We start from the raw sequence: 24621 nt of genomic DNA on the forward strand, positions 1-24621 counted from the left end.
TTTGCCCCATTGCACTTCATGAGTAACAGGGAAACAAGTTAATGCTTCAGATCCCTGGGAGGGGGTCGGATCACACACTATGTTCACTAGGAGTGTCTGGGTATTCGCTGTTTCATGGTGTACAGTTACCAGAGTGAATGCCCATCTGGTTCTGTGGGGGAGTCTGAAGCAGTCATTGCACTTGCTGTGGGGTCAAAGAGGCCCACCAGGGGCTCTGGGCTCTCCTTCTAGTAATGGACTCAATCTGAGATGTGGCTCAGTTCACAAAGCTGGGCAAAGGAGCTCGGTTATTTCCTGGGGTGACAACTTTCAGCCTCCAGGTCATCCATCCTTGCGTTTTGTCTTTGTTTTTTGTAGTTATTTCAATCTAGCAGTATCCAGGTGGAGTCTCCATCTCTTTTGGATCTTGGACCACTTCGTTCTATGAGCCATGGGCATAGCTTTCTATGGCTGAGGTCCCCAGCTGGCATTGTGACTTCTCTAATTATTTCCATCATTGCACCCTCCTTCCTCTTGACAGTTGACGGCCTCCACTTGAGATCTGTTATTTCAGGATTTTCCATCCCCATTACTACTGGGAGCCTATTTCAGGAACAGCATTTCCTACCCCTGACCCTGGCCTTCAGCAACAGGCATCCCTGAGCTTCTTAACAATCAGCTGCCTTCTCCCAGGGCCTTCTTATATGCTGGGTAAACAGGAGTCCTCCAGGCATCCCTTGAGCCCAGAGGGTGGCCATTGCTCTGAATTTTCATACTGCAGTCACTCTAGCATCTGCACTTCTCTGAGCCTTTTGTTCTTTCCTCTACAACCTGCCATGTAAGAGATGGGCTTTCTGTTTCATGCAGTGTGGGTCATTCCGTTTTCCAAGGTTCCAAGGGCAACCTAGTAGCAGATGAGAAGCACATTCCAGGAACTTACCATGTTTTCTTTCCCATAATAAATAAACTCATCCTTATCCAATTTAGACTACATTGTACCCACTACACCATGCTGCAAAATCCTCAGGGTGCTCTCCTGCCTCCTGCAGTCCACCTGGGCTGCGGCTGAAGATCCTGCCATCTAGGTCCTTCCACCTGTAGCAGGCCTGCCACCTCCCTGGCAGGGTCCTGTGCTGACGGATATGAGTATAGGCCTGGGAAGAGTGGGGAGATGGACATGTTGGCGACCCATGGTTCCTCCACAGGCAGAGACCACCACCCAGGAAGAGAAATCTATGCTCTGCCAGCCCAGCCCTTCAGGAAACTCTCTTGTTGTCACAGTGTTTGGGGTCTTTCCCCCACCTCAAAATTCTCCGGTATTTTTTTTTTTTTCATAGACACTCACTCTCTCTGGTATAACTTCACCATCATTCGTTTGCCCAGACATGGACAACAGTGGTGTGAGGTCCAAGACTAGGTGGATCAGAAGAATTTCCTCTCCTATGACTGTGGCAGTGACAAGGTCTTATCTATGGGTCACCTAGAAGAGCAGCTGGATGCCACAGATGCCTGGGGAAAACAATTGGAAATGCTGAGAGAGGTGGGACAGAGGCTCAGACTGGAACTGGTTGACACTGAGCTGGAGGATTTCACACCCAGCAGTGAGTGGAGGAGACCAAGGACAGAAGGGAGCAGACTGTGGGCTCAGGGACTGCACTTTGTGTGGGGAGAATAAATTAGACATGGGACCTCCATGAAGCCCAGCAGCAAGGGCAGGACTTGGAGGAGACAACAGGACCAGATGAGAAGGGTCTCAGCATAGGAGGATGTGGGACAGGGAAGAGAATGTGTAAAGACCAGAGCTGATCTCTTTCTGATTGGGACAAGACCCCTCATGCTGCAGGCCAGGATGTCTTGTGAGTATGAAACTGACAGACGCATCCGTGGATCTCAGCAGTTCGGCTTCGTCAGACAGAAGTTCCTCCTCTTTGACTCAAACAACAGAAAATGGACAGTGGTTCAGGCCAGAGCTAGGCAGATGAAAGAGAAATGGGAGAAGGACAGTGGACTAACCATGTTCTTCCAGGTGTTCTCAATGGGAGACTGCAAGAGCTGGCTTAGGGACTTCCCGATGCACAGGAAGAAAAGGCTGGAACCCACAGGTAACTGTCAGGGGAGCACTAGGAGCACCCTGGAGATGCCATCGAGTTACACCCTTGTCTGTGAGTGTCTGAGTATGGTGGGTGTGGGTGTATGGGTGTGAGTGGGTGTGAGTCTATGTGTGTGTGAGTGTGAGTGTGTGTGTGAGTGTAAGAACGTGAACCCCTCATGGGGGGCTCCTCCTGGGGATGCCTGTGCTCTCCCATGCTCCTCTTCTGTCTCCCTCCTGACTCCTCTTCCTCACTGCACTTGCTTTTGCTCCACTCACTGTGGATTTATTGCCAACCTCGAAACTGTAGGCATCATTGTGTTTCTAGACCTTTCTCCTTACATTTCCCTCCACCTAGGATTACTTTTCCTTTCCTCTCCCTTGGTCTCTTTCTGGAAATCCATCAAAACCACCTTGAATGCCAGCCCCGAGACTCTCCCCTCCCCAGCCCTAGGACATCACCTCCTCTTTCACCAGAGCAGGAGGGTGGGCTGTACTGTCACCTTGCTTCCCTCAGCAGCTATGTGAGCTCCCTGAGGACAGGGACACCCCATCTCCCTTCCTACCCCCAGGACCTGTCACAGCGGCTGCTCCACAGCAGGGGAGACAAATCCTCTGCCTTCCAGGATGACCTGGGGCAGTAGGAGCTGAGGAGTTGTCTCCTCAGATTTGGGGCATGGACAAGAGTTGTCACTCCGGCGTTTCCATTTCAGAACCACTCACCATGGCCCCCGGCACAGCCCATACCAAAGCCATGTCCACCAACCTCAGTCTCTGGAGCTGCCTCATCATTCTCTGCTTCATCCTCCCTGGCATCTCAGGAGAGTCCTTTAGAGTGACAGGTACTGTGGGCAAAACTGTGAAGGGAACAAGAGACAGATCGGTGAGGTGAGAGGAAGGGAAAGAGAATTCCCAGAGCCCCACGCCTCCCCATGGCCGGGACCTTCTCATCCTACATGATACAGGTCAATGAGACCTGGTGTCGCCTGTTGGCAATGACCTGGGCAGCTCAACCTTGAATTCTGATGGATTCTCACTGTCAGAGGGCAGAGGGAAAGGGAGGGGCCCATACCAAAGCTCAGGGCCTATTGAGCTCGAGAGGGTTTAGTCAATTCAGGCCTGTTTCAGAGCAGGTTTCTATTCAGGAAGGGTAGTGGTGTGTGGCCTGCAGGCAGCAGGAACTCAGGCATGGGCAGTCCGCGCAATAGGAGAGGAACAGCATGACTGTTTCACCTAGGATGTCAAGGGAAAGGGTGTCCCTGGAGAGGCTAAGAAGAGAACCATCTGGAGGAATCCCAGGACAAGGGGGCTGTGAGGGCCTTGGCCCACCCAGTTCCTAAAGCTGCATTCCCAGAGAAAGCATCTTGAGTCCCAACAGTTAAGGTGGAAGATGAAGAGTAGAGCATGTCCAGGATGAGTTTTAGGAAAAGGCCAAGCCCCTTGGACCCATGGGATTCATGGCCAGGCACTGGGGTGATGCCCCTGCCATTATGCCTCCTGCGCACTCCGGATCCTGAGCCAGCTGATGGCCCTGCCTGGAGCAGAGTGGACTCAGACAGGGAAGCTGAGGTGCTGCTGAAATTCCATGGTCACCACTGAGCTTGGCCAGGAATGAATGGGGCAGGGCAGGGACAGTCCCATTCAGAGCTATGGGTGCAGCTTGCAGGGTGAGGAGAGGCTGAGAGAGAAGGGGAAAGAAGGAAGTTTGCCTGCAAGCCCACCCAAGGCCAGGAAACATGGATCCAGATACTTCTGTTTGGACAGGGCTCCTCCAGGTCGTCTAGACCCTTCTATGAGAGGGAGGAGCAGTCCCTGAGTGAGGGTGCAGACCCCTCATTACCAGCCTCAGTTCTGAGCCTCCCTGGGCTGTAACAGGACCTGGGCTGGCTCTGTGGTGTGGTGAAGGAGGGAGGAGGTTGGGACAGGCTGCACAGCCAGGGGTAGGGTTGGAGGGAGAAACATATTCCGTATTTGGAGGAGAGGCTCCAAAATGGGGAGGGTCTGGGAGGGATCACCCAGGAGAACAGATCCAGGTTTTTCTCAGCCACTTAAACCAACACTTCATCTTTTGTCAAGGTGAAAGATGATATCAAGAACCCCCTGTTAGTCTGGTCTGGTTCCTGCTCTCCCTTTAGGGAGGCTGCCTGTCTACTCACCACTGTGCCTTTCTGGAAAGCAGGAGTTCAAGCCTTAGCAAGTCCACAGTGTTGCAGGAAGTCAGGGACCATGAATGGAGGGACAGGCTGGAGCTGCGGCAGAGGAATGTAAGTTGTGAAGATTTCATGGATATTTATCACTTCCCTAATAATACTCTTATAATTTCTTACCCCTGTCTTACTTGACTCTCTTAATCCTGTTATCTTCATAAGCTGAGGATGTACGTCACCTCAGGACCCCGTGATGATTGTGTTAACTGAACAAATTGATTGTAAAACGTGTGTTTGAAAAATATGAAATCTGTGCCCCTTGAAAATGAACAGAACAACAGCAATTTTAGGGAACAAGGGAAGATAACCATAAGATCTGACTGCCTGTGGGGTTGGGAAAAAAGAGCCATATTTTTCTTCTTGCAGAGAGCATATAAATGGACGTGCAAGTAGGAGAGATATTCCTAAATTATTTTTGTAGCAAGGAATATAATATTAAGCCCCTAGGAAAAGAATTGAATTCCTGGGGGAAGGTCTATAAATGGCTGCTCTGGGAGTGTCTGTCTTATACGGTTGAGATAAGGACTAAAATATGCCCTCGTTTCCTGCAGTACCCTCAGGCTTATTAGGGTGGGGGGAAAATCCCACCCTGGTGAATATGGGTGAATTTGAGGTCAGACCAATTCTCTGCTCTTGAACTCTGTTTTCTGTTGTTTAAGATGTTTATCAAGACAATACTTGTGCAGCTGAACATAGACCCTTATCAGTAATTCTAATTTTGCCCTTTGCCTTGTGATCTTTGCTTTGCCCTTTGCCTTGTGATCTTTATTTCCCTTTGAAGCATGTAATCTTTGTGACCTACTCCTTGTTCGTACATCCACTCCCCTTTTGAAGTCCTTAATAAAAACTTGCTGGTTTTGCTGCTCAGGTGGGCATCACAGACCTTCCGACATGTGATGTCACCCCTGGCAGCACAGCTGTAAATTCATCTCTTTGTACTCTTTCTCTTTATTTCTCAGACTGGCGGACACTTAGGGAAAATAGAAAGAACATATGTTGAAATATTGGAGGTGGGTTCCCCCGATACCACAGGCCCCCAGCAGATGATGAGGACATTGTAGACTCAACATCTCATGCCACTCATTTCCTTTGGTGATGATCCTAGCAGCCATTTTTCTTAACATCTTCTGTCACTTTCTCTCAGTGGTAATGAAAGGAATTCCTGTACAAGCTTTAACTGAACAAGAAATCCCAGCAAAAAGAGTTCTTTCTGCTTCTTTGATTGTGGAAAACAGACACTTCTTTGAAGCATGACCTTATTCTTCCAAGCAGTATTGCTAGTAAAATAGCATGCTGGACTTCAGATCTCAGGGATCTTTTCCATGCACTCACCAAGAATTGTATTAATCCTTTTTACTGTTATGCTGTTTTTACAGTTTCTCATTCTGTCAACCATATTGGAGTGAAGTGGCATAATCATCACTCACTGTAATCTCCAACTCCTGAGCTCAAGTGATCCTCTAGACTCAACCTCTAGAATAGCTGCAAGTAAACATGCATGCCACCATGCCTGGCAAATTGTTTGATTTTTAGGTAGAGACTGAGTCTTCCTATGTTGCCCTATATAGAGAATTAATGGGATTTCATTCTTCTGACATGTTATATTTAATAATAAAACTAGGGATGCTGCTAAATATCTTTTGGAGACAGAGACTTTAAAGATCACTCTTAATTTATAGGCAGCCTGGCTGTCAGTCTTCACCACTGTCCTGATGTCCTGGGTCGGCAGATATTCCTGCCTCTATCCCTGCTTCCAGAATGTGATGCTTTCTGGTTTGTCCCCAGCCCACTCCAGGCTTGGCAGTGCCTTTTCTCATCATTCTTCAGCCCTGACCATGCTCACTTCTAGTGAAAGAAATCCTCACCACAGATACATCTCTATTTGTAAATGTTATTCTATTCCCCCATAGACAAAAGATCAGAAGCAGAATATATAAAGAACTACTATAAATTAATAAAATGCACCTAATTCTTCAGGAAATGCTATGAGCAATTCAGAGATCCTAAAGAAACCTGTGAAAGCTTTCATAGCTCTGATACAATCAAGAAAACAATGGTCTACCCCTGTATACTCATCTTACCAACAAATTTTTTTAATCTGTCTCTACCAATTGGTGGACAGGAAATGGAATATCAGAGACTTCTTACATTGTGGGTAAGAGTCCAAATTGAATCACTTTTTTGATGTCTACTCAGGTAGTATCCAGGAGAGTGGATACTGTGCTCATCCCACTAACCAGCAATCCCAGAGTCAGTTCTGGGCTCCAAACATGTTCCAGAGAACATGGAGATACTAGGATGCTGACTGCGCTGTCCTTTGTCATAGCGAAAAGTTAGCAATGAAATATTCGAGTATAGTACAGAATGCTTTTCAATGTTGATGAAAGATTCCTGTTTCGCTCTACATCAGACTACAAAATCCAAACTAGCAAAAATGAAACAATTCAAATGCTGGATGAAAATGTTAAACTTTTCCAACATTTTAGTGAGCATTTGTGATTTACACACAATAAAAATAACCACATCAATCCAGATCACTTTCCATATTTCCAAAAATATACAGATCAATCAGTGGGACAAATACACACTATAGTATAGATATTTAGGAAAATAAGGGGGTAGGAAATGCCCGCATCCATCAGCTCCCTGGTGATGAAAGACATTCTTAGAACAATTGCTGAACCAGAGTGGCATCTTAGCGTGAGATGGTCGCAATGTCTGCAGTGCAATCTAATTTGGAGTTTGCACAGGGGTTATCTGGAGAGTGTCCTGGTTTGCAAGAAAACCATAGTAAAGTATGGGGCATGAGGTGGCATCTCTAAGATGGGGCATCAGCGTGACAGCCCACTCTCAAGTAGTGCAGGAAGAGAAATTCTCCGTAATGTGCTTGCAACCACTCTGTTCATTCTATTGTTTCATTTTTTTTTTACTAGTTGGAAATAGAAATTTAAGAAAAACTTACTTTTCAGAAATTGATGTGAAGGGGTGAATACCTCCATAAATGCAGCAGAACTCCTCCTCCTCCTGCAAAGCCAGGGCTTCCAGGTATTTTCCTCATACCGCTCAGCCTCAGGCAGCTTCTCCTGCCCCCTCATCCCCTGAAGGCAACCCCCAGGCCCCTCTAGAGACTGAAGCAGCTCAGGCCCAGCGTCCCTTCATCACTTTCTAAATACATGGCCTGATCCAGATGAGACTCAGATCTGTGAAGTGTTGGATTTCCATGGGCACAGGAGCTGAGGGAGGGTTCTCCTTCCATATAGGGCTCACTTTACAACACAGCCATTGATGGTCACCCAGGTCTGAGTTGGCGGCTGCACCCTTTCTCCATTCAGCTCATCCCTGTGGTCACTTCATCCACCTACAACTGAGGAACCCCCAGCACATCCTCATCTCAGTAACCATGGAGGCATCGGGAAATGTGGGCAGAAGTAAGAGGAAGGTGGGGGGGCCCAGTGGCCCCTGGCTGCTGTGGAGGGTATAGCCTGGGGTGAGGACTGGGCAGAGACCATGAGTCCCACTCTGCCTCCAGCCACTCAGCCCTTTACCCATTAAATGAAAAAAAAATAGACACAGACCTCCCACTCCACACGGTCTTCACGTGGGGAGAAACTGCACCTGGTGACCTTCAATCCCCAGGGCCCTGAGGCTGTGGGAAAAAATGGGAGGCCTGGGGCAAGCCCAGGGCCTTTCTCTGCTTCAGGACAGGGGCACGGGATGGCAGCCACCTCTGTGACTGAGCAGGGACACAGCACCCTAGAAGGTTCTGGCCTAATGCACTAGAGGCTCTGTCCAGGAGAGGCCACACAGAGGGTGGTCTGGAGGATGACAGACATGGAGTTAAGCAGCTCTCAGACTTGGGAGGAGTAGAGTTTGGTGGATCCCAGGATCTCTGTGTCAGAAGAGCTGCCCATGCACAGGGCTGGGGACAGGAACCCAGGTTAGTCCTGGGAGGAGGCCACTGGGAAGGCCCTGGCAGCCTCCAGTGGCTTAAGGCTGGGTAACTTGGGTCAGTGACTGGGTGAACAGGAGGAAGGCAGAAGGCTGGCAGGACAGTCCTGGGCAGGACAGCCAGGTGACAGGAGGAGGGGCCTCTGTGCACACCTGGGCCCACCTGACTCACTCCTGCTGTAGGCTCCTGGCCACCAGACTCAGGCCCACCCAAGCTGGAAATAGAAGCAGCCCAAAGGTGCTAATGGCTGTGATCTAGCAATCATGCACCTCCTCCAGCAACCAGGGGGACACAGGACACACTTATCAGGAATCCAGAGTGTTTTCTAGACTCACGGAGGATGGTTTTTCTCTCCTTCATCAGGTGTACCTGACATGATTTAAGTGGTGGTTGGAGGCTGAGCATGCAACTGAATGAATGAGACACTTGCGGGAGGGAATGGGGCTCAAAGGAAAACCCAGGTACAGAAGGGGAGCTGGAGTGGCTCCTGGAACTGATACATGAATTCAGTCAAGTTTCAGGATACAAAATCAATGTACACAATCAGTAGCATTCTTATACTCCAACAACATTCTAGCTGAGAATGAAAGCAAGAACACGATCACATTTACAACAGCCACAAAGAAAATGAAGTACCTAGTAGTTCATTGACCCGAAGAGATGAAAGATCTTTATAGGAGAACTACAAAATACTCCTAAAAAAAATCAGAGACAACACAAATGAATGGAAAAAATATTTCATGCACATGGGTTGGAAGAATCAATATAGCTAAAATGGCCATACTTCCCAAAACAATTTATAGATGCAAAGGTATCACTATCAAAATACCAATATTGTTTTTCACAGAATTAAAACAATCTATTCTAAAACTTATTTGGAACTAAAAGGAAAAAACAAAGTTCAAGCTGTCGAAAAAACACTAAGCAAAAAGGACAAAGCCAGAGGCATCACATTGCTGGACTTCAAACTATATTATAATGCTACAGTGACGAACACAGACCAACGCTGGTACACAAATAGACGCTTAGAGCAGTGGAACAAAATAGACAGCCCAGAAATCAATCTGCACACCTACCGCCATCTAATCTTCAACAGAAATGAGCAATGGGGGAAGATCCCCTATTCGAAAAATAGTGCTGGGATATCTGGCCAGTCATATGCAGAAGAATGAAACTGAACCCTTACCTCTCACGATATATGTAAAATAACTCGATATGGATGAAAGATTTAAATATAAGTATTAAAACTGTAAAAATCTTGGAACATAATCTAAGAAATACCAATGTGGACATAGGGTCTGGCAAAGATTTCATGGAGAAGACACTAAAAACATTTGTACCAAAAACAAAAATTGACAAATGGGATCTCATTAAAGAGTTTCTGCACAGCAAAAGAAACTAGTAACACAGTAAACAGCCTGTAGAATGGGGGAAACTATTTGCAAACTCTGCATCTGATGAAAGTCTAATATCCAGAATCTATAAGGAATTTAAACAATTCAACAAGCGAGAGCAAAAAATCCAATTAAAAATGTGCAAAGACATGAACAGACACTTCAAAAGGAGACATACAAGTGGCCAAGAAACATGACAAAATGCTCAATATCACTATTCATGAGATAAATGCAAATCAAAACCACAATGAGTTACCATCTCTTAACAGTCACAAAGTCAGAGATGGTGGTGAGGCTGCAGAGAAAAGGAAACAGACACTGTTGGTGGGAAAGCAAACGTGTTCAGCCGCTATAGAAAGCAGTTTGGAGATTCCTCCAAGAACTTAAAATAGGACTACCATTCAATCCCACAATCCCACTGCTGGGGATATACTCAAAGGAAAAGAATTCATTTTATCAAAAAGACACCTGCACCAATATGTCTATTGCAGTGCTGTTTTCACTAGCAAGGACATAGAATCAATCTAAGTACCCAACAACACTGAATTGAATGAAAAAAAAAATGTGGTACATAGACACCATGGAAATCTATGTAGCTACGAAACACAGCAAAATCATGTCCTTTTCAGCAACATGGATGGAACTAGAGGCTATTATCCTAAGCAACCTAAGGCAAGAACAGAAAACCACATACTGCATGTTCCCATTTGAAAGTGGCAGCTAAGCATTGAATTCACATGAACCACAGATGCTGGAGATTACTAAACGGGGGAGAGACGAGGGGCACCTGGGCTGAAAAACGACCTGTGGGGCACCATGCTTACTGTTTGGGTGATGGGATCACTGGGACACAAAGCCTCAGCCTCCCAAAATCTACCCATGTAACAAACCTGTATGTGTACCCTTTAAAGTATAATATAGGTTGAAATTAAAGAAGAATAAATAAAATAAAACAACATAGGGTCAAAAAACTGGGGTTAACTGACCCGAGTGAGAGGATTCTGCACTAAGAACCCTAACCCAGCTCAAAAAAATAAACTCTAATCATTTAAAATAATCGTAAGTTGTATGAAGATAATTGTGTAAGAATTATACATGAAAGTGCCAAAACCCTAAAATTAACACTGTATAATGGAATTACAGATGATTTTCATCTTGTTCTTTATACCCTTCTTTTCTTTCCATTTACAAGTGACATTTTTTGTTTATCCTCAGGAAATCCTTGCTGTCAGCCTTCTCTTTCTGCACCCACCCCCTCCTGTTCCACTGTCCACCTTAGCCCTTCCTCTGGCCTAGGACTGTGGCTTCCTTGGCACTGAAGTCACAAGAGCTGCATTCAGCCTCGGGAGAGAGGAGGATGCAGGGTAGGTTGTGGAGGTGCTCTCGGCATTGCAGAGGAACCTATCAGCTCAGGCCCTCTATCACAGACGGCTGCATTTCTCCACCAGGTTAGCTACAACCAAGCCAACCTTGCCCCTTGCTCATTGTTTTTTTTCTAATTCTTCCCAAGTACATACTTGAAAATTTTTATTCTTCCTCCGACCATTTCTTTCTTTGTGTGGTCTGCCCAATATATCCTGATTTATTGTGCCCAGAAAACACTGGACTCACCATGTCAGTGACAGCTGCAAGGCCACAGTCTCCACTCGCTGGAGGGGCACCCTGGGCTTGGAGCCCCTCAAAAACTCCAGCCCCAGAGAACTCTATTCGGCCTCTCTGGGACTCCCTGGAAAAGCCCCATTCATTGGGTTTGTCATTGTTTGACCTGCTGAGGTCTCTCTCTAGGGGAAAAGCCAGATCCTCAGAGCACTGGCTAAAAGCTATCATTGAAACTGTATAACCTCACCATTTGCATGTGGGGCAAACAAGTGGCTACTGGGGGAAATTGAGAGAAAGATTTGGGGAATGAGATGTGCATAGCGGCTGGCATGTGCCCAGGAAGCACCTGAGAAGGCCACGTCTCTGACCTTCAGCTGATCTGGAGGTTCTGTGCAGGCAGGAAGTAGAGCTACAGTGGTGACATCAGCTGCCTGCCTGAGTGTGACAGGGGTAGGAGTGCACCACATACACAAAGCCCTCCACACCAGGGAGTGTCACTCAGTGTCACTCCGAGGGGATGACAGTCAAGGGGAGACTGTGGGGAGAAGGCTATCCAGCTTCCTCATTTCCATGGAGACAATACTCAGCTGAGGTAGTACTAGTGACTAAATGTCTGTGTCACCCCAAACCTAATCCCCAACATGTGCTAGGAGGGGGAGGCTTTGATAGGTCATTAGGTTACCAGAGAAAAGCCCTAAAGAATGGGGTTGGAGGGCCAGGCACGGTGGCTCACACCTGTAATCCCAGCACTTTAGGAGGCTGAGGTGGTCAGATCACTTGAGTTCAGGAGTTCAAGACCAGCCTGACCAACATGGTGAAACCCCGTTTCTGCTAAAAACTAGCCATGAGTGGTGGCAGGAGTTTGTAATCCCAGCTACCCAGGAGGCCAAGGCAGGAGTAGGGCTTGAACCCGGGAGGCAGAGGTTGCAGTGAGCCAAGACTGCACCATTGCATTCCAGCCTGGGGAAGGAAGGAAAGAAGAGAGGGAGGGATGAAGGGAGGAAGGAAAAAGGAAAGGAAAGGAAGGAAGGGAAAGAAAGAAAAAAGCATGGACGTAAATCTGTATGACTTTGGGTCTGGCTAAGGCTGCTTAAGCACTGTATGCCAAAGCACTATTTTTTCTTTTTTCTGTTTCTTGTTTGTTTGTTTGTTTGTTTGTTTTGGAGCTAGAGTCTTGCTCCGTCAACCAGGCTGCACTGCAGTGGTGCGATCTCAGCTAACTGCAACCTCCACCTCCCAGGATCAAGTGATTCTCCTGCCTCAGCCTTCCGAGGAGCTGGGATTACAGGCACACACTACTATGCCCGGCTAATTTTTTGTATATTTAGTAGAGACGGGGTTTCACCGTATTGCCTAGGCTGGTGTCAAACTCCTGAGTTCAGGTGATCCGCCCCTCTCGGCCTCCTGAAGTGCTGGGATTACAGGCGTGAGTTACCGCGCCCAGCCCCTGCCAAAGAACTATTGACAAAAGAAAAATAGTTTGATTTGATTTATTCCAAAGGTAAAACCTCTGTGCTTCAAAAAGAACGCCATTTAGAAAGCAAAAAGATAACTTACAGCTTGGAGAAAACATGTGCAAATTATATATCTGGTAAGGGACTGGTATCCTGAATATATAAAGCATTCTTTACAACTCAATATTGTAAAGATAAATAATGCAATATAAATATGTGGAAAGGTTTTGAATGAACATTTCTCTGGCGAAGTATACATTGGTCACTAAGCCCACGAAAAGAGGTTCAACATCCATAGCCGTCAGGGAAATGCAAATCACAGCCACAAGAAGATGCCACCTCACACCCAGAAGGAAGGTTGTCATCGTAATCACAGGGAGGACATGGAGAGACTGGATCCTTCACTCCTTCCAGGTGTAGAGCGCAGTGAGATGGAGTCGGGATTGAGTATGGGCGAGAATGTGGCCTGCGGGGCTGTGATGCTGAATATTAGGTGTCCAGTGGATTGGATTGAGGGATGTCTAGATGACTGGTAATGGACTGTTTCTGGGTGTGTCTGTCAGGGTATTGCCAGAGGAGACTAACATTTGAGTCAGGGGACTCGGAGAGGAAAACCCCATCACTGTGGGTAGGCACCATACCATGGGCTGCCAGCTGGGCTAGAAGAGAGCAGGCAGGAGAGGGTGGGGTGACCCTGTGGGCGGAGCTCTCTGGCTTCTCTCTGTCTTCCCTGGGGGTTCTTGCATCCTTCCTCCTTGGACATCAGACTGCAGGTTCTTTTGCCTTAGGGCTCTGGGACTTGCAGCAGCAGTTTCCGACTTCGGGAGGCTCTGGGAGCTTTGGCAGGGGCTGAAGGCTGCCCTGTGGGCTTCCCCGGTTTTGAGGCTTTCTGATTTGAACTGGCCTCTACTGGCTTCTCTCCTCCCCGGCTTGCAGACGGTCTACCATTGGACATCGCCTTGAAATCGTGTGCGTTAATTCTCCCTAATGAACTCGCATTCATACACACACACACACACACACATCCTATTGGTGCGGTCCCTCTGGAGAACCCTGACTAACCTGGGGTGGGGAGGTTGTCCCTGTGTCACCTTCTTCCCATTTTCGGGGCGGGGGTTTCTCCTTGTTCTCCTGCCACCTGCTGCTTCTTCCCTTTTTCCCGTTTTCTCTCTGAACCTATCTTTTCCACACATCCCGGGCTTTTCTCAGCCTCAGGACGTCCATCCTGGAAGGGGCCCCAGCCCAGCGGAGGAACCAAAAGCCCTGGTCCACAAGCGACGGGCTCAGGGAGGAGACGACGAAAAGCTCCTGGCCCGACCCGTGGACCCTCAGGACCAAGTGGGTCACGGGCACCGCCCACCAGCAGGCTCAAAGCAAGCAGGAGGGGAATCTACAGGGGAGCCGCACAGTGGGAGCCCCAACGGCCCGAGCTGTAAGGTGATGTCTCCGCATGAGCCGGGTGTGAAGTCCTCCCTGTCCCCCACACCGGGTTGTAGAAGGAAGCCAGCAGTTGCCTCTGATTTCCCCTCACCTCAAGCCCTGAGGAAAAAAAAAAAACTGTCCCTGGCGCGATGGGCGAGTCCGCCCACCGCAACCCGCTCGAGGCCCTGTCCCTCCTGCTGGGATGGCGGCGGCGGCGGCCGAACGCCCCCTGCGGGGCATCAGGCAGGCGAGAGCTAGTCCGAGCTCTGGCGCAGCGGGCGCCGCTGGAGCGCGAAGAACCCGGAGGGACTGGGCGGGGCGGAACTGAAATCCCCTGAAGGAACTTTGACAAAAGGATTTTGCGGTTGAAATCCACCAAAGCTTTTAATAACCTCCCTGAGGCGAGCAAGAGGCAAAAATGACTTTAGAGCGACTCCGACCCGATTTCACCACCCACAAACACACAAAAATGAACAACACAGCAAAAGTACAAAACTCAATCCCTGCTCTTTGTGAAACACGCATTTAAGAAAACAAAGAAGCAGCGCTCGAGTGGGAGGAAATATTGCAAAACAATGAAGTGAAATAATCTCCTGGGAAGGATGGGAAGCAGGAGACAGGCGGAGTGAAAGGTCAGGGCGTTTCTCCCCGCTTCGGCTCCACCCGGGTGACCAAAGCCCGGGACGGCTCAGCGGGAGGCTCCGACATTTCCTCCGCGGTGAACAGCGGTGTCGTCTGCATTCCGTCGCCAAGTCCCGGTCCCAGAGGCGGTGGCTGAGGGCCCCACGTTCATTCATTGCATCCTGGCTCTGCTTCTTCTGCGGGACTGTCCCTGGACGGCGAGGGCCAGTGAGTTCCAGGAATGGGTCGAAGAAAGAGGAGAGGGCGTCTGGGAGGAGGAACTATCTGACCGCGCCGTGCCCTTCTCCATTCCCCGGGCAGGGCTCCTTCTGGCTCTGTCGCGTCCCTGAGGTTGCTTCTCCCCGCCCGTGAAAACACAGTAGCAGAAATGAGGCCAGAAAGGAACGGCAGTAAAACAGCTGATTTTCTGGAAGAAATGCCAAGATTCTTGGTCTCACGACCAAGGAAATCAAGGACAGGGACGCACATCCACGGAGTGAGATTGGAGCAGGAGTTTTATAGGCGAAAGGAAAGAAAGCTCTCTGTCACAGAGAGGTGTCCCGAATGGGTTGCTAGGTTGTAGTAAAAATGTCAGGGTTTTTATAAATGGGCTAGTGAGGAGGGGGTGTCTTATCTCCATAGGGCGCGAAGAACCGTTTAGGACTAGGTGTGCCATCTGCATAAGGCAGAGTCTCTAGCAGCCCCCACCCCATTCGTTGATCATACAGGCCAACTCTTAGTTTGTGCTGCTCTGTGCTAAGTACCTGCCTGTGATAAAAGCAGATGGAGAGTTTCTGTGCCTGTTCCCAGGCACCTTCTTGCAGCTGCAGGCATCCCCACCTCATGCACGCTTCCGGCTTCCCTATCTCAGTGTGCCTAAAGAAATGGACAGGGGCCAGGCGAGGTGGTTCACGTCTGTAATTCCAGCACTTTGGGAGGCCGAGGTGGGTGGATCACCTGAGGTGAGGAGTTCGAGATCAGCCTAGTCAACATGGCGAAACCCCGTCTCTACTAAAAATAACAAAAAGGCGTGGTGGCGGGCGCCTGTAATCCCAGCTACTTAGGACGCTGAGGCAGGAGAATCGCTTGAACCCGGGTGGCGGAGGCTGCAGTGAGCCGAGATCGCGCCATTGCACTTCAGCCTGCGCGACAAGAGCGAAACTCCGAAAAAAAAAAAAAAAAAAAAAAGACAGAAGGAAGGCAGGATGGAAGGAAGGAAGAAAGGAGAAAGAAATGGACAGGAATATGCTCATTGAGACCCACTGTTTTTGCGGGGGCCCACTCTATGTATGTGAAGTTTGGTCATTATCCAGCAAGCTCCTCCTTCCGTGCCCGAGTCTGATCTGCGTTTTATAGCCTGATCTTCTAGGCTCTCTTTGTAAGAAGAGAAGTGATTTCTTTGAAGTGCTTGAGGTTAGAAAGGGAGCGATTTCTGAGCTTCTTTTTGTTAAAAGGAAGTTTTTTTGCCTGGGACTCTCTTTACCCTATCTACCTAAATGAGTTCTTTCTATCTCCTATAACAGAGGTTGGGAGGGAAAAGAGGATTAGAGGGAACGAGAGGGCGTGGCGAGACTCTCTGGTGAGGCTGGCACCTCCACCGTGCCCTAGGGCAGAAGGAGCCTGAGCTACCAGGACACAGGCATGGTCAGGACCAGAAGTGAGGCAGGGGATCTTGCAGAAATGCAAGCATAGACATCCCAGACAAACACAGATGCTCTTTTCTCACTGGCTCTCCACCACACAAACCCTCCAGCATCCCCAGGGCTCCCTGTCCTTCAACTTCTCCCTGCACTTTGCTGCACTCACCTGCAACCAGGGGTTCAGCAGACACTTCCCTCCCAATCCCCTCACCTTAACTCCAACTTTGAGAATGCAAACGACATCATTTAAGAGCTATTAATGCACAAATTAAACCGATGGGTGCAATAAAAACTCATTACCCTTCAGACAAAGTTTTACAATTTTATAAAGTTCACCCCTTTATCCTCCTTTCAGGCGGCCAGACTTATTTAACTGATGGCTCTTCCAAAGGCTGAGCAGCTATTTATGGACCTAAGCATACTCAAACAATAGAAACCCCTAGAGTTGCAGCTCAATGCTCAGAATTCATGGCAGTTATTCAGGTTTTACAGCTCACCGCTTCAACTCCTATTAATATTGTCTGTGATTCAGCTTATGTTGTAAATGTAGCCAGTCACATTGAGAATGCCACTATTAAAAGCACCCTAGACCCAGAACTGTTTAACTTGTTTTTAAGGCTTCAGCATGCTGTTCACTCTCATGCTGCTCCTTTCCATATTTCTCATATTCACTGTCACACACAATTTTCTGGGACTCTATCTCTAGGTAATGAGAGACCAGATGCATTGATTAGCTCTGTATTTCAACAAGCTCAAGCTTCTCATGCCTTACTGCATCAAAACACTTCTGCCCTTACTTGTATGTTTCATCTGCCTAACAGCTAGGCTGGAGCTATAGTGCAAGCCTGCCCCACTTGTCAACATGTCCCTGCTGTTATACCTGTGGAAAGATGTAATCCACGAGGCTTAGCTCCAAATGAAGTCTAGCAAATAAATGTTACACACATAGCAACCTTTGGAAAACTTAGTTATGTTCATGTGAAAATAGACACTTACTCTCATATGATACATGCCACATGCCAAAGGAAAGAAGTGGCCATATCTGACAACACTGTTTGTCATCAGTTGCCCATATGGAGGTCCCTAAACAAATAAAAACTGACAATGGATGTTGTCAGTTATGTTAGTGATACTTTTCAACATTTTTTAGTTATGGGCAATCACTCATAAACAGGAATACCTTATAATCCTAAAGGAAAAGGCATCATAGAGCAAGCACATCAAACATTACAACGTATGTTAAATAAACAGAAAGGGGGAGTAGGAGACCAGCTGTTACCTCAAACAAAGCTACATTTAGCTTTATTTACTTTACATTTTTTAACTCCTGATACAGATAATAAGACTCTGGCAGAATGACATTGGCAAATGTTGGAGGAAAAAAAGAAAGTTTACCCAAAGGTATTGGAAATACTCAGAGGAAGAACAATGAAAAGGCCCGGTGGATTTACTGACATGGGGATGAGGGTATGCTTGTGTTTCATAGATCAAAAAAAAACCACACGGGAAACTGAGAAACTACTGGAGCATCAGAGTCAGGCCACAACTCCTGACTCCATGTTTATGGCCATGCTAGCAGTAATATCCTGTGTGGTATGTTTTCCCTGTGCAGAGGTGAAGACATATTAGGCATATATGTTCCCAACCCCGCAGTAGTACGACCTGTACTCTGGAGTGACATTCATCCGGAGCTATATCATGATCAAGGAGCATCGGCACCAGGACCCTAACACAGAGCAATTAGACTCTCAGAACAATGGTATTAATTACACCACTCCATTGGAAGGACTTCCTTTATGCATCACCTAGAATACATCACTCAACCGCAGTTGTCTTACAATTCAATCCCAGGCATGGTTGAGATACCACAAAAAATATATGTACCTATTGGGCCTTAGCTCTATTAATATTACTGGCGTAGCTACTAATCACTCCTGGCCCAATCGCCCAAATTGTATTAATCATACAGAGTGGGCTCCCTCTAATAATTCTAACCCCCTCCTTGGACCCAGTGTCTTGGCTCCCTAGCTAGATAACAGTCCATGCCAATAGGAGATATTATTGACTGGGGTCCCCGTGGTTATTTTGTTGGGAGAGATGAGCATCAAACCTCATGACATGAACTTTGCTGGCACCGGTGGCAAAACTCTGACATCTCTTTGCCCCATTACATTGGGATTCAATCCCAATCTGCCCCACAAATTGCTCGGCACGGTACAGGCTTTAGCCCACCTTTACCTCAATGGCATTATCAAGGAAAAGGAGGTCGAATTCAGAAATCAATTTGGAAAGCAGCACTCCCATTTATGGATGGCAGCATTTAAGTTGCAACATTATTCAGTAATAGTAACAGAGCTAAACGCAGTTTTAATGTTACTCTTGTAGAAAATATTACCACTCAGTTTACAATTTGTGTTTTTAATCCCTATGTTTTCCTAGTAGCAAAAGAGGACCAACTCCAGATGGATGATACCCAGTTGACTTGTGATTCCTGTCAACTGTATCATTGCCTTAATACTAGCACCATACAAACACAGAGTATATCTACCCTAATAAATCTAGGTCACATTCCTGGCTTATGAATTCCTGTAATTTTGTCTGAGCCTTGAGCGGCCACCCCCACTTTAGGTCTTATAAAACTCCTTTTTACTCAGTTTACTCATCATGCTCGTAGAACCTTGGGCGTGATAATTTTTGCTATAGTCTCCTTAGTTACATTAATAACCTCTGTTGTGGTGTCTTCAGTAGCAAGGCACAATCTCCATTCAAACAGCTCAATACATAGAAAACTGGACATGTACAGCCGACCAGGCATGGCTATTTCAAAATAAAATTAACACTGAGATACAAACAGAAGTGGCAATGTTAAAGACTACTGTTCTGTGGCTAAGAGAACAAGTACGAAGTTTACAGTTACAGCAGCAACTGCATTGTCGTTTTAACCATACCCATATTTGTGTAACCAATTTGAAATGTTATCAAAGTGAATATCCATGGAGCCTTGTAAAAGCCCATTTACAGGAAGCTTTAACATCCAATTCATAGTCTGCAAAATCAGCTGGACCACCAAATGGCAATTGAGAGCTATACAACCTGTGATTACCTTTATCCAATTAATGCATAAACAAAAAGGGGGAGATGTTGCAGGCCCAAGAGAAAATGGGGGTCGTGATCAACTCAGTATACCACTGGAGGCTATATGAGTAACGGAAAACTGTTCGCATAAAAGCAGAATGTTGGAAAGCTGACAAACTGCATCTGCTGCCAGAAGGATTACGGAGGGTGCTCACTCCCCGCAGTGCAGTGTTCCTCGTGATTATCTATAGAAACATCTGAAGCCTGTTGTACAAAGAAAACAATTTTGTGTACCTGTGATAAATCAAACAGCTGACCAACTGTTACCTCTCCCTCCCTGCTCTTTCTACCTAATACAGGTGAAGGGCTGTAAAAGAAAAGGGCCCTTGGTCACTAGAGGCAAGGAGCCCGCGACCCCTTCTTCGAAACATATCCTCTTGTCTTTGTCTTAATTTCTGCGTTTGTCCCCCTTCATTCATCCAATAATAAATGACAACAACACACTGCCACCAAACAGGTCACATCCTTTTACCTTCAATCTCAGCCCAGCCCTGTCACCCCACAGGCCTCCTTCACCTTCCCATCCATGAAGCAACTCTCACCACCTCCCCAACCAACCAGCACCTTTTCCCCCTTGTTGAGGACACATCCCAGTAAACACATCCCAAGCTCCCAAGAGAACCCGCTCAGGGGGGATGGAAAGTGCCATTTCCCTCAGGACAACCCTGAGAACGCAGGTGAGTAGAGGCGTCCACTTTGGCCCTTGGAGCCTAGATTCGCCTGTTCTTCCTATTGGGAAGCCAGCGTCATATAGAAAGGTAGGCAGGAGTTGGAAAATCCTTTCTAGAAAGGAAGGCAGGAAGCACTTTGGTCTTTTCAGGGCATGGGTTTTCTGTCTCCGTGTCAAGTCCTATCCCTTTGTAGAGCAACAGCAGGCCAGGACAACCTGAAAATAAAAGAGGGCCCAGATTTGGACACTGTCCTAGGTTGCTAACCCCAGATGAGGATACACACAGTGACACAACAGTTGATGGCCCATCCCCTAGGGTAACATCTCCAGGTGGGGTCTCAGCTGCAACTCCAAAAGTCAGAAGCAGGTCCTAGCCTGCCTGTGGCTTCTGGGTGGTATGGATGTGATGGCAGTGGGGGTTCCGTGGTTTGGAGCCTACTCTCCCCTCCTTTGTGGCTGAGTGGCATCTATGGTCCACCAGGGCCATCAGGGTCATCCCCTGAAGCCTCAGGTGTGAGCTGAGGGTGAGGGGGTGCAGCTATGTGGTGTCCTGGGGATTGGGGCCAACTGCTTCTGCAGATTCTCCGTTCCCTGTGGCCCTGCTCCTCCCCATCCCAGGAGAAGCACCTGTGTCTTCTCACTGTCGGGCCTATCTTCCTAATGACATACAGGGTGAGGAGCCCACCCCGTAATGGGCAGCTCTGAGGCTGTGTGGCCACTGCCCTCCCATGGCTGGAGGCCCCATCTCTGCCAGGGCCTAGGATAAAAGGAGAACCACTGTTGAAAGGTGTGATGTATTTCCTGCTGCCAGTGGCATGGCCTTCCTTCTGGGCACTAGGGGAGCTTATTGATTCTCCAGTTAGGAATTGTTATGGACTCTACACAAAATGTTTTTCTACCACAGATGCTTCTAGAATCTAATGTGTACTGAGTCCTAGGGCCCTAGTGACAGGTCCAGCCACACTCATCACGCATGGATTGTCTGTGGCTGCTATCAAGATACAGGGGGACAGTTGATCAGTGACAACAGGGACTATGTTGCCAGCAAGCCCCTTATATTCACAACACAGCCCCTCACAGCAAGCTCTGCAGGCCATGTGTTTATGTGGGGAAGTCGGAAAAGAAGCTTTGCACTTGTTGTGAGGTTGAAGGGTCTTTCCTCATTGGAATCTGGACTCTGCTTCTAGTAATGGATCCTGGGTCTGTCTGAGAAGTGGCTTAGTGCTGGAAACTCGGCAAAGTAATACAGTTTTCTAATGAAATGTCCACTTTCTGCCTCCTGATGATCCAGCTCTCTGTTTTATCTTTATTTACTGTGGTTAAAGTCCAGCAGGATCCGGGTGAGTCTCCATCTGTTTTGCCTCTTGGTCCCCCTTGTTCTATGAGCCATGAGTGTAGCTCTCTGTGGCTCAGGACTCCAGCTGGCATTGTGACTTCTCTAATCATTTCCATCATTGCACCTTCCCTGCTCCTGACAGGTGACAGCCTCCACCTAGGATCAGTTATTTCAGATCATTACTCCTGGGAGCCATTTAGGGAAGAGTATTTCCTACCCCCAACCCCGGCTTTCAGCAACAGGCATTCCTGGGCTTCTTGACAGTCTGCTGCCTTCTCCCAGGGCCTTCTTTATATGCTGGGTAAACAGGAGTCCTCCAGGCTTCCTATGAGCACAGAGGATGGACATTGTTTTGGATTTTCACACTCAGACCTCTCTGGCATGGGTGCTTCTCTGAGCCTGTGATCCCTTCCTCTACACCCTGCCTTAGAAGTTCTAGATCTTCGGGGCCAGGTGCAGTGGCTCACGCCTGTAATCCCAGCACTTTGGGAGGCCAAGGCGGGTGGATCACGAGGTCAGGAGATCGAGACCAACCTGGCTAACATGGTGAAAACCCCTCTCTCTACTAAAAAAAAAAATAGCCGGGTATGGTAGCAGGCACCTATAGTCCCAGCTACTCGGGAGGCTGAGGCAGAAGAATGGCGGGAACCCAGGAGGTGGAGCTTGCAGTCAGCCGAGATCACGCCACTGCACTCCAGCCTGGGCGACAAGAGCGAAACTCCATCTCAAAAAAAAGAAGTTCTAGATTTTCCACTTCTCCCCCTGTGAACCATCCCTTTTCCTTTTCCAGGGTTCCAGGAATGCATCCTCATAGCAGGTAGGCGTGACGGCCAGGGGTTTGCCAACGTGTTAAATCCTGTGACTAGGACAATAACCCCTGTTTTAATTCAAGTTGGATTCTGTCTTCACCCCATCCACTGTGCTGGAGCATCCAGGGCATCCCCCACACACTCTCCCACCTCCCGCAGTCCACAGAGGCTGCTGCCGAAGGTCATCCTCATCGAGGCCTTTTCCTACCACAGCAGGCCTGGCACCTCCAATGACAAGGTCATGTGCTGACTGATGTGCAGGTGGGATATGTCTTGGGGGGGACATGTGTTTTTTTGACTGCAGGGAGCATCCTCGTCTTGAACTCACATAAGGGAGACGCTCTAGTCTTTAACTAGTTGACATGACAGTCCTGGCTGGGGCACATCTTGCTCTGCCAGCCCAGCCCCTCAGAGGCCTTCACTTGCAGTCATCATAAGGAAGAGGAGGGGTCTCAGGTTCCACTTCCCCCCACACCAACCCCCTCCTGTGTTTTTCTTCCACAGACACACACTGTCTTTGCTATGACTTCACCATCACTCCTAAGTTCAGACCTGAACCACAGTGGTGTGAAGTTCAAGGACAGGTGGATAAAAGGCCTTTTCTTCACTGTGACTGTGTTAACCATAAGGCCAAAGCCTTTGCTTCTCTGGGGAAGAAAGTCAACGTCACAAAAGCCTGGGAAGAACAGACTGAAACCCTAAGAGACATGGTGGATTTCCTCAAAGAGCAACTGCCTGACATTTGAGTGGAGAATTGAATACCCAGCAGTAAGTTAAAATTGTCCAGGACAGCAGGGAGCAGACAGGATAGTAACTTAGCAGTATTTATTGGTTTCAGGTAAAAAATAAATCAGAAGTTTGTGTTACCCGAGAGGCTGAGAAGCATGGGCAGGATGCAGCAGAGAGAGCAAGTCCAGGAGCCAGGAAAGGAAGCAGGGTGGGGCTCAGGATTTGTCAAGATCAGAGCTGATCTCTTTCCAATGGGGCAGAGCCCCTCATTCTGCAGGCCTGGATGTCTTGGTAGCACGAAGCCCATGGACACAGCAGAGGACCTTGGCAGTTCCTCTTTAATGGACAGAGGTTTCTCCTCTTTGACCCAAACAACAGAAAGTGGACAGTGCTTTATCCTGGAGCCAAGAAGATGAAAGAGAAGTGGGATAAGAACAAGGATGTGACCGTGTTCTTCCAGAAGATTTCAATGGGAGACTGAAACTTGGCTTGAGGAATTCTTGATACACTGGGTAAAAACGCTGAAGCAAATCAGTGAGAAGAAAACAAAGGTAGCTGTCTTGAGTTCAGGTCTAATCAGCCAGGGGTGTGTGTGTGTGTGCATGTATGTGTGTGTGTGTGCACGCGCATGTATGTGTGTGAGAGAGAGTGTGAGTGTGTGTGCGAGTGTGAACATAACCCCCTCTTGGGGGGCTCCTCCTGGGGGAGCTGGCATGCCTGTGCTCTCCCATCCTCCTCTCCCTTCTCCCTCCTGACTCCTTTTCCTCCCTGTACTTGCTTCTGCTCCCCTCACTGTGGATTTCTCACCAGCCTTGAAACTGGGCAACATGGTGTTTCCAGAATTTTATCCTTAGTGTTCCCTCCTCCTGGGACCACTTTTCCTTTCCCTTCTTCTGCTCTGTTTCTAGAAATCCAACCAAACCCCCTCCAATGACAGCCCTGAGATCCTCCCTTCCCCTGCCCTGGGGCATGACCTCCTCTTCCACCACTGCAGGAGGGTGGGCTGTGCTGTCACCTTGCTTCCCTCAGCAGCTGTGTGAGCTCCCTGAGGACAGGGACACCCCTTCTCCCTTCTTACCCCAGGACCTGTCCCAGAGGCTGCCCCACATCAGAGGGGGACAAAACCTCTGCCTCGCAGGATGACCAAGTGTGGCAGGAGCTGAGGAGGCATCTCCTCAGATTTGAGGCCCCAGCATCGGCAGTCCTCTTAGTTGGGTTAGGTGCATTTTGGTAGCTTTACATGGGTGTAACAAGGGAAGCGGGATTCCATCTCTGAGGCTAAAAGAGAGATCTGGGTCTAGTACCAGGAGGTGGGGTGCTAGGAGAGCATTGGTACACCTAATTCAAAAGGAGGAAATTCACAGCTGTCTTCCCACAGAAAGTGGCTTGAGTTCAGCAATTAAGGTGGAAGGTGAAGGGTAGAAGCTGCTCATGAGAAGGTTTTTTAAAAAGTCAGTACCATGGACCCATGGGGTTCGAGTCCGGGCCATGAGGCAGCTCCCCTGACATCCTGCCTTCTATGTACTCAAGGTCCTGAGCCAGCTAATTGCCCTGTCTGGAGCAGAGTGGACTCAGACACAGGGGAGCT

At 48.1% G+C, this 24621-nt stretch overlaps 1 protein-coding gene and 1 pseudogene across 1 annotated transcript in view; both read left to right on the forward strand.

Annotated features, from left to right (window-relative positions):
• LOC105513043 overlaps window positions 1-14112 on the forward strand; it is a 23537-nt gene extending 9425 nt beyond the window's left edge. The window contains 6 exon segments of the mRNA XM_011943789.1: window positions 1317-1584; window positions 1807-2081; window positions 2782-2910; window positions 7608-7703; window positions 13086-13164; window positions 13881-14112. Of these exon segments, the coding sequence (XP_011799179.1) occupies window positions 1317-1584; window positions 1807-2081; window positions 2782-2910; window positions 7608-7703; window positions 13086-13164; window positions 13881-14112 (1079 nt within the window).
• A 3697-nt stretch (window positions 14113-17809) lies between these two features.
• LOC105513044 lies at window positions 17810-24176 on the forward strand (annotated as a pseudogene).
• The last annotated feature ends 445 nt before the right edge of the window (window positions 24177-24621 follow it).

The sequence above is a fragment of the Colobus angolensis genome, unplaced genomic scaffold (assembly GCF_000951035.1).
Source record: "Colobus angolensis palliatus isolate OR3802 unplaced genomic scaffold, Cang.pa_1.0 Scaffold221, whole genome shotgun sequence".
NCBI lineage: Eukaryota > Metazoa > Chordata > Mammalia > Primates > Cercopithecidae > Colobus > Colobus angolensis.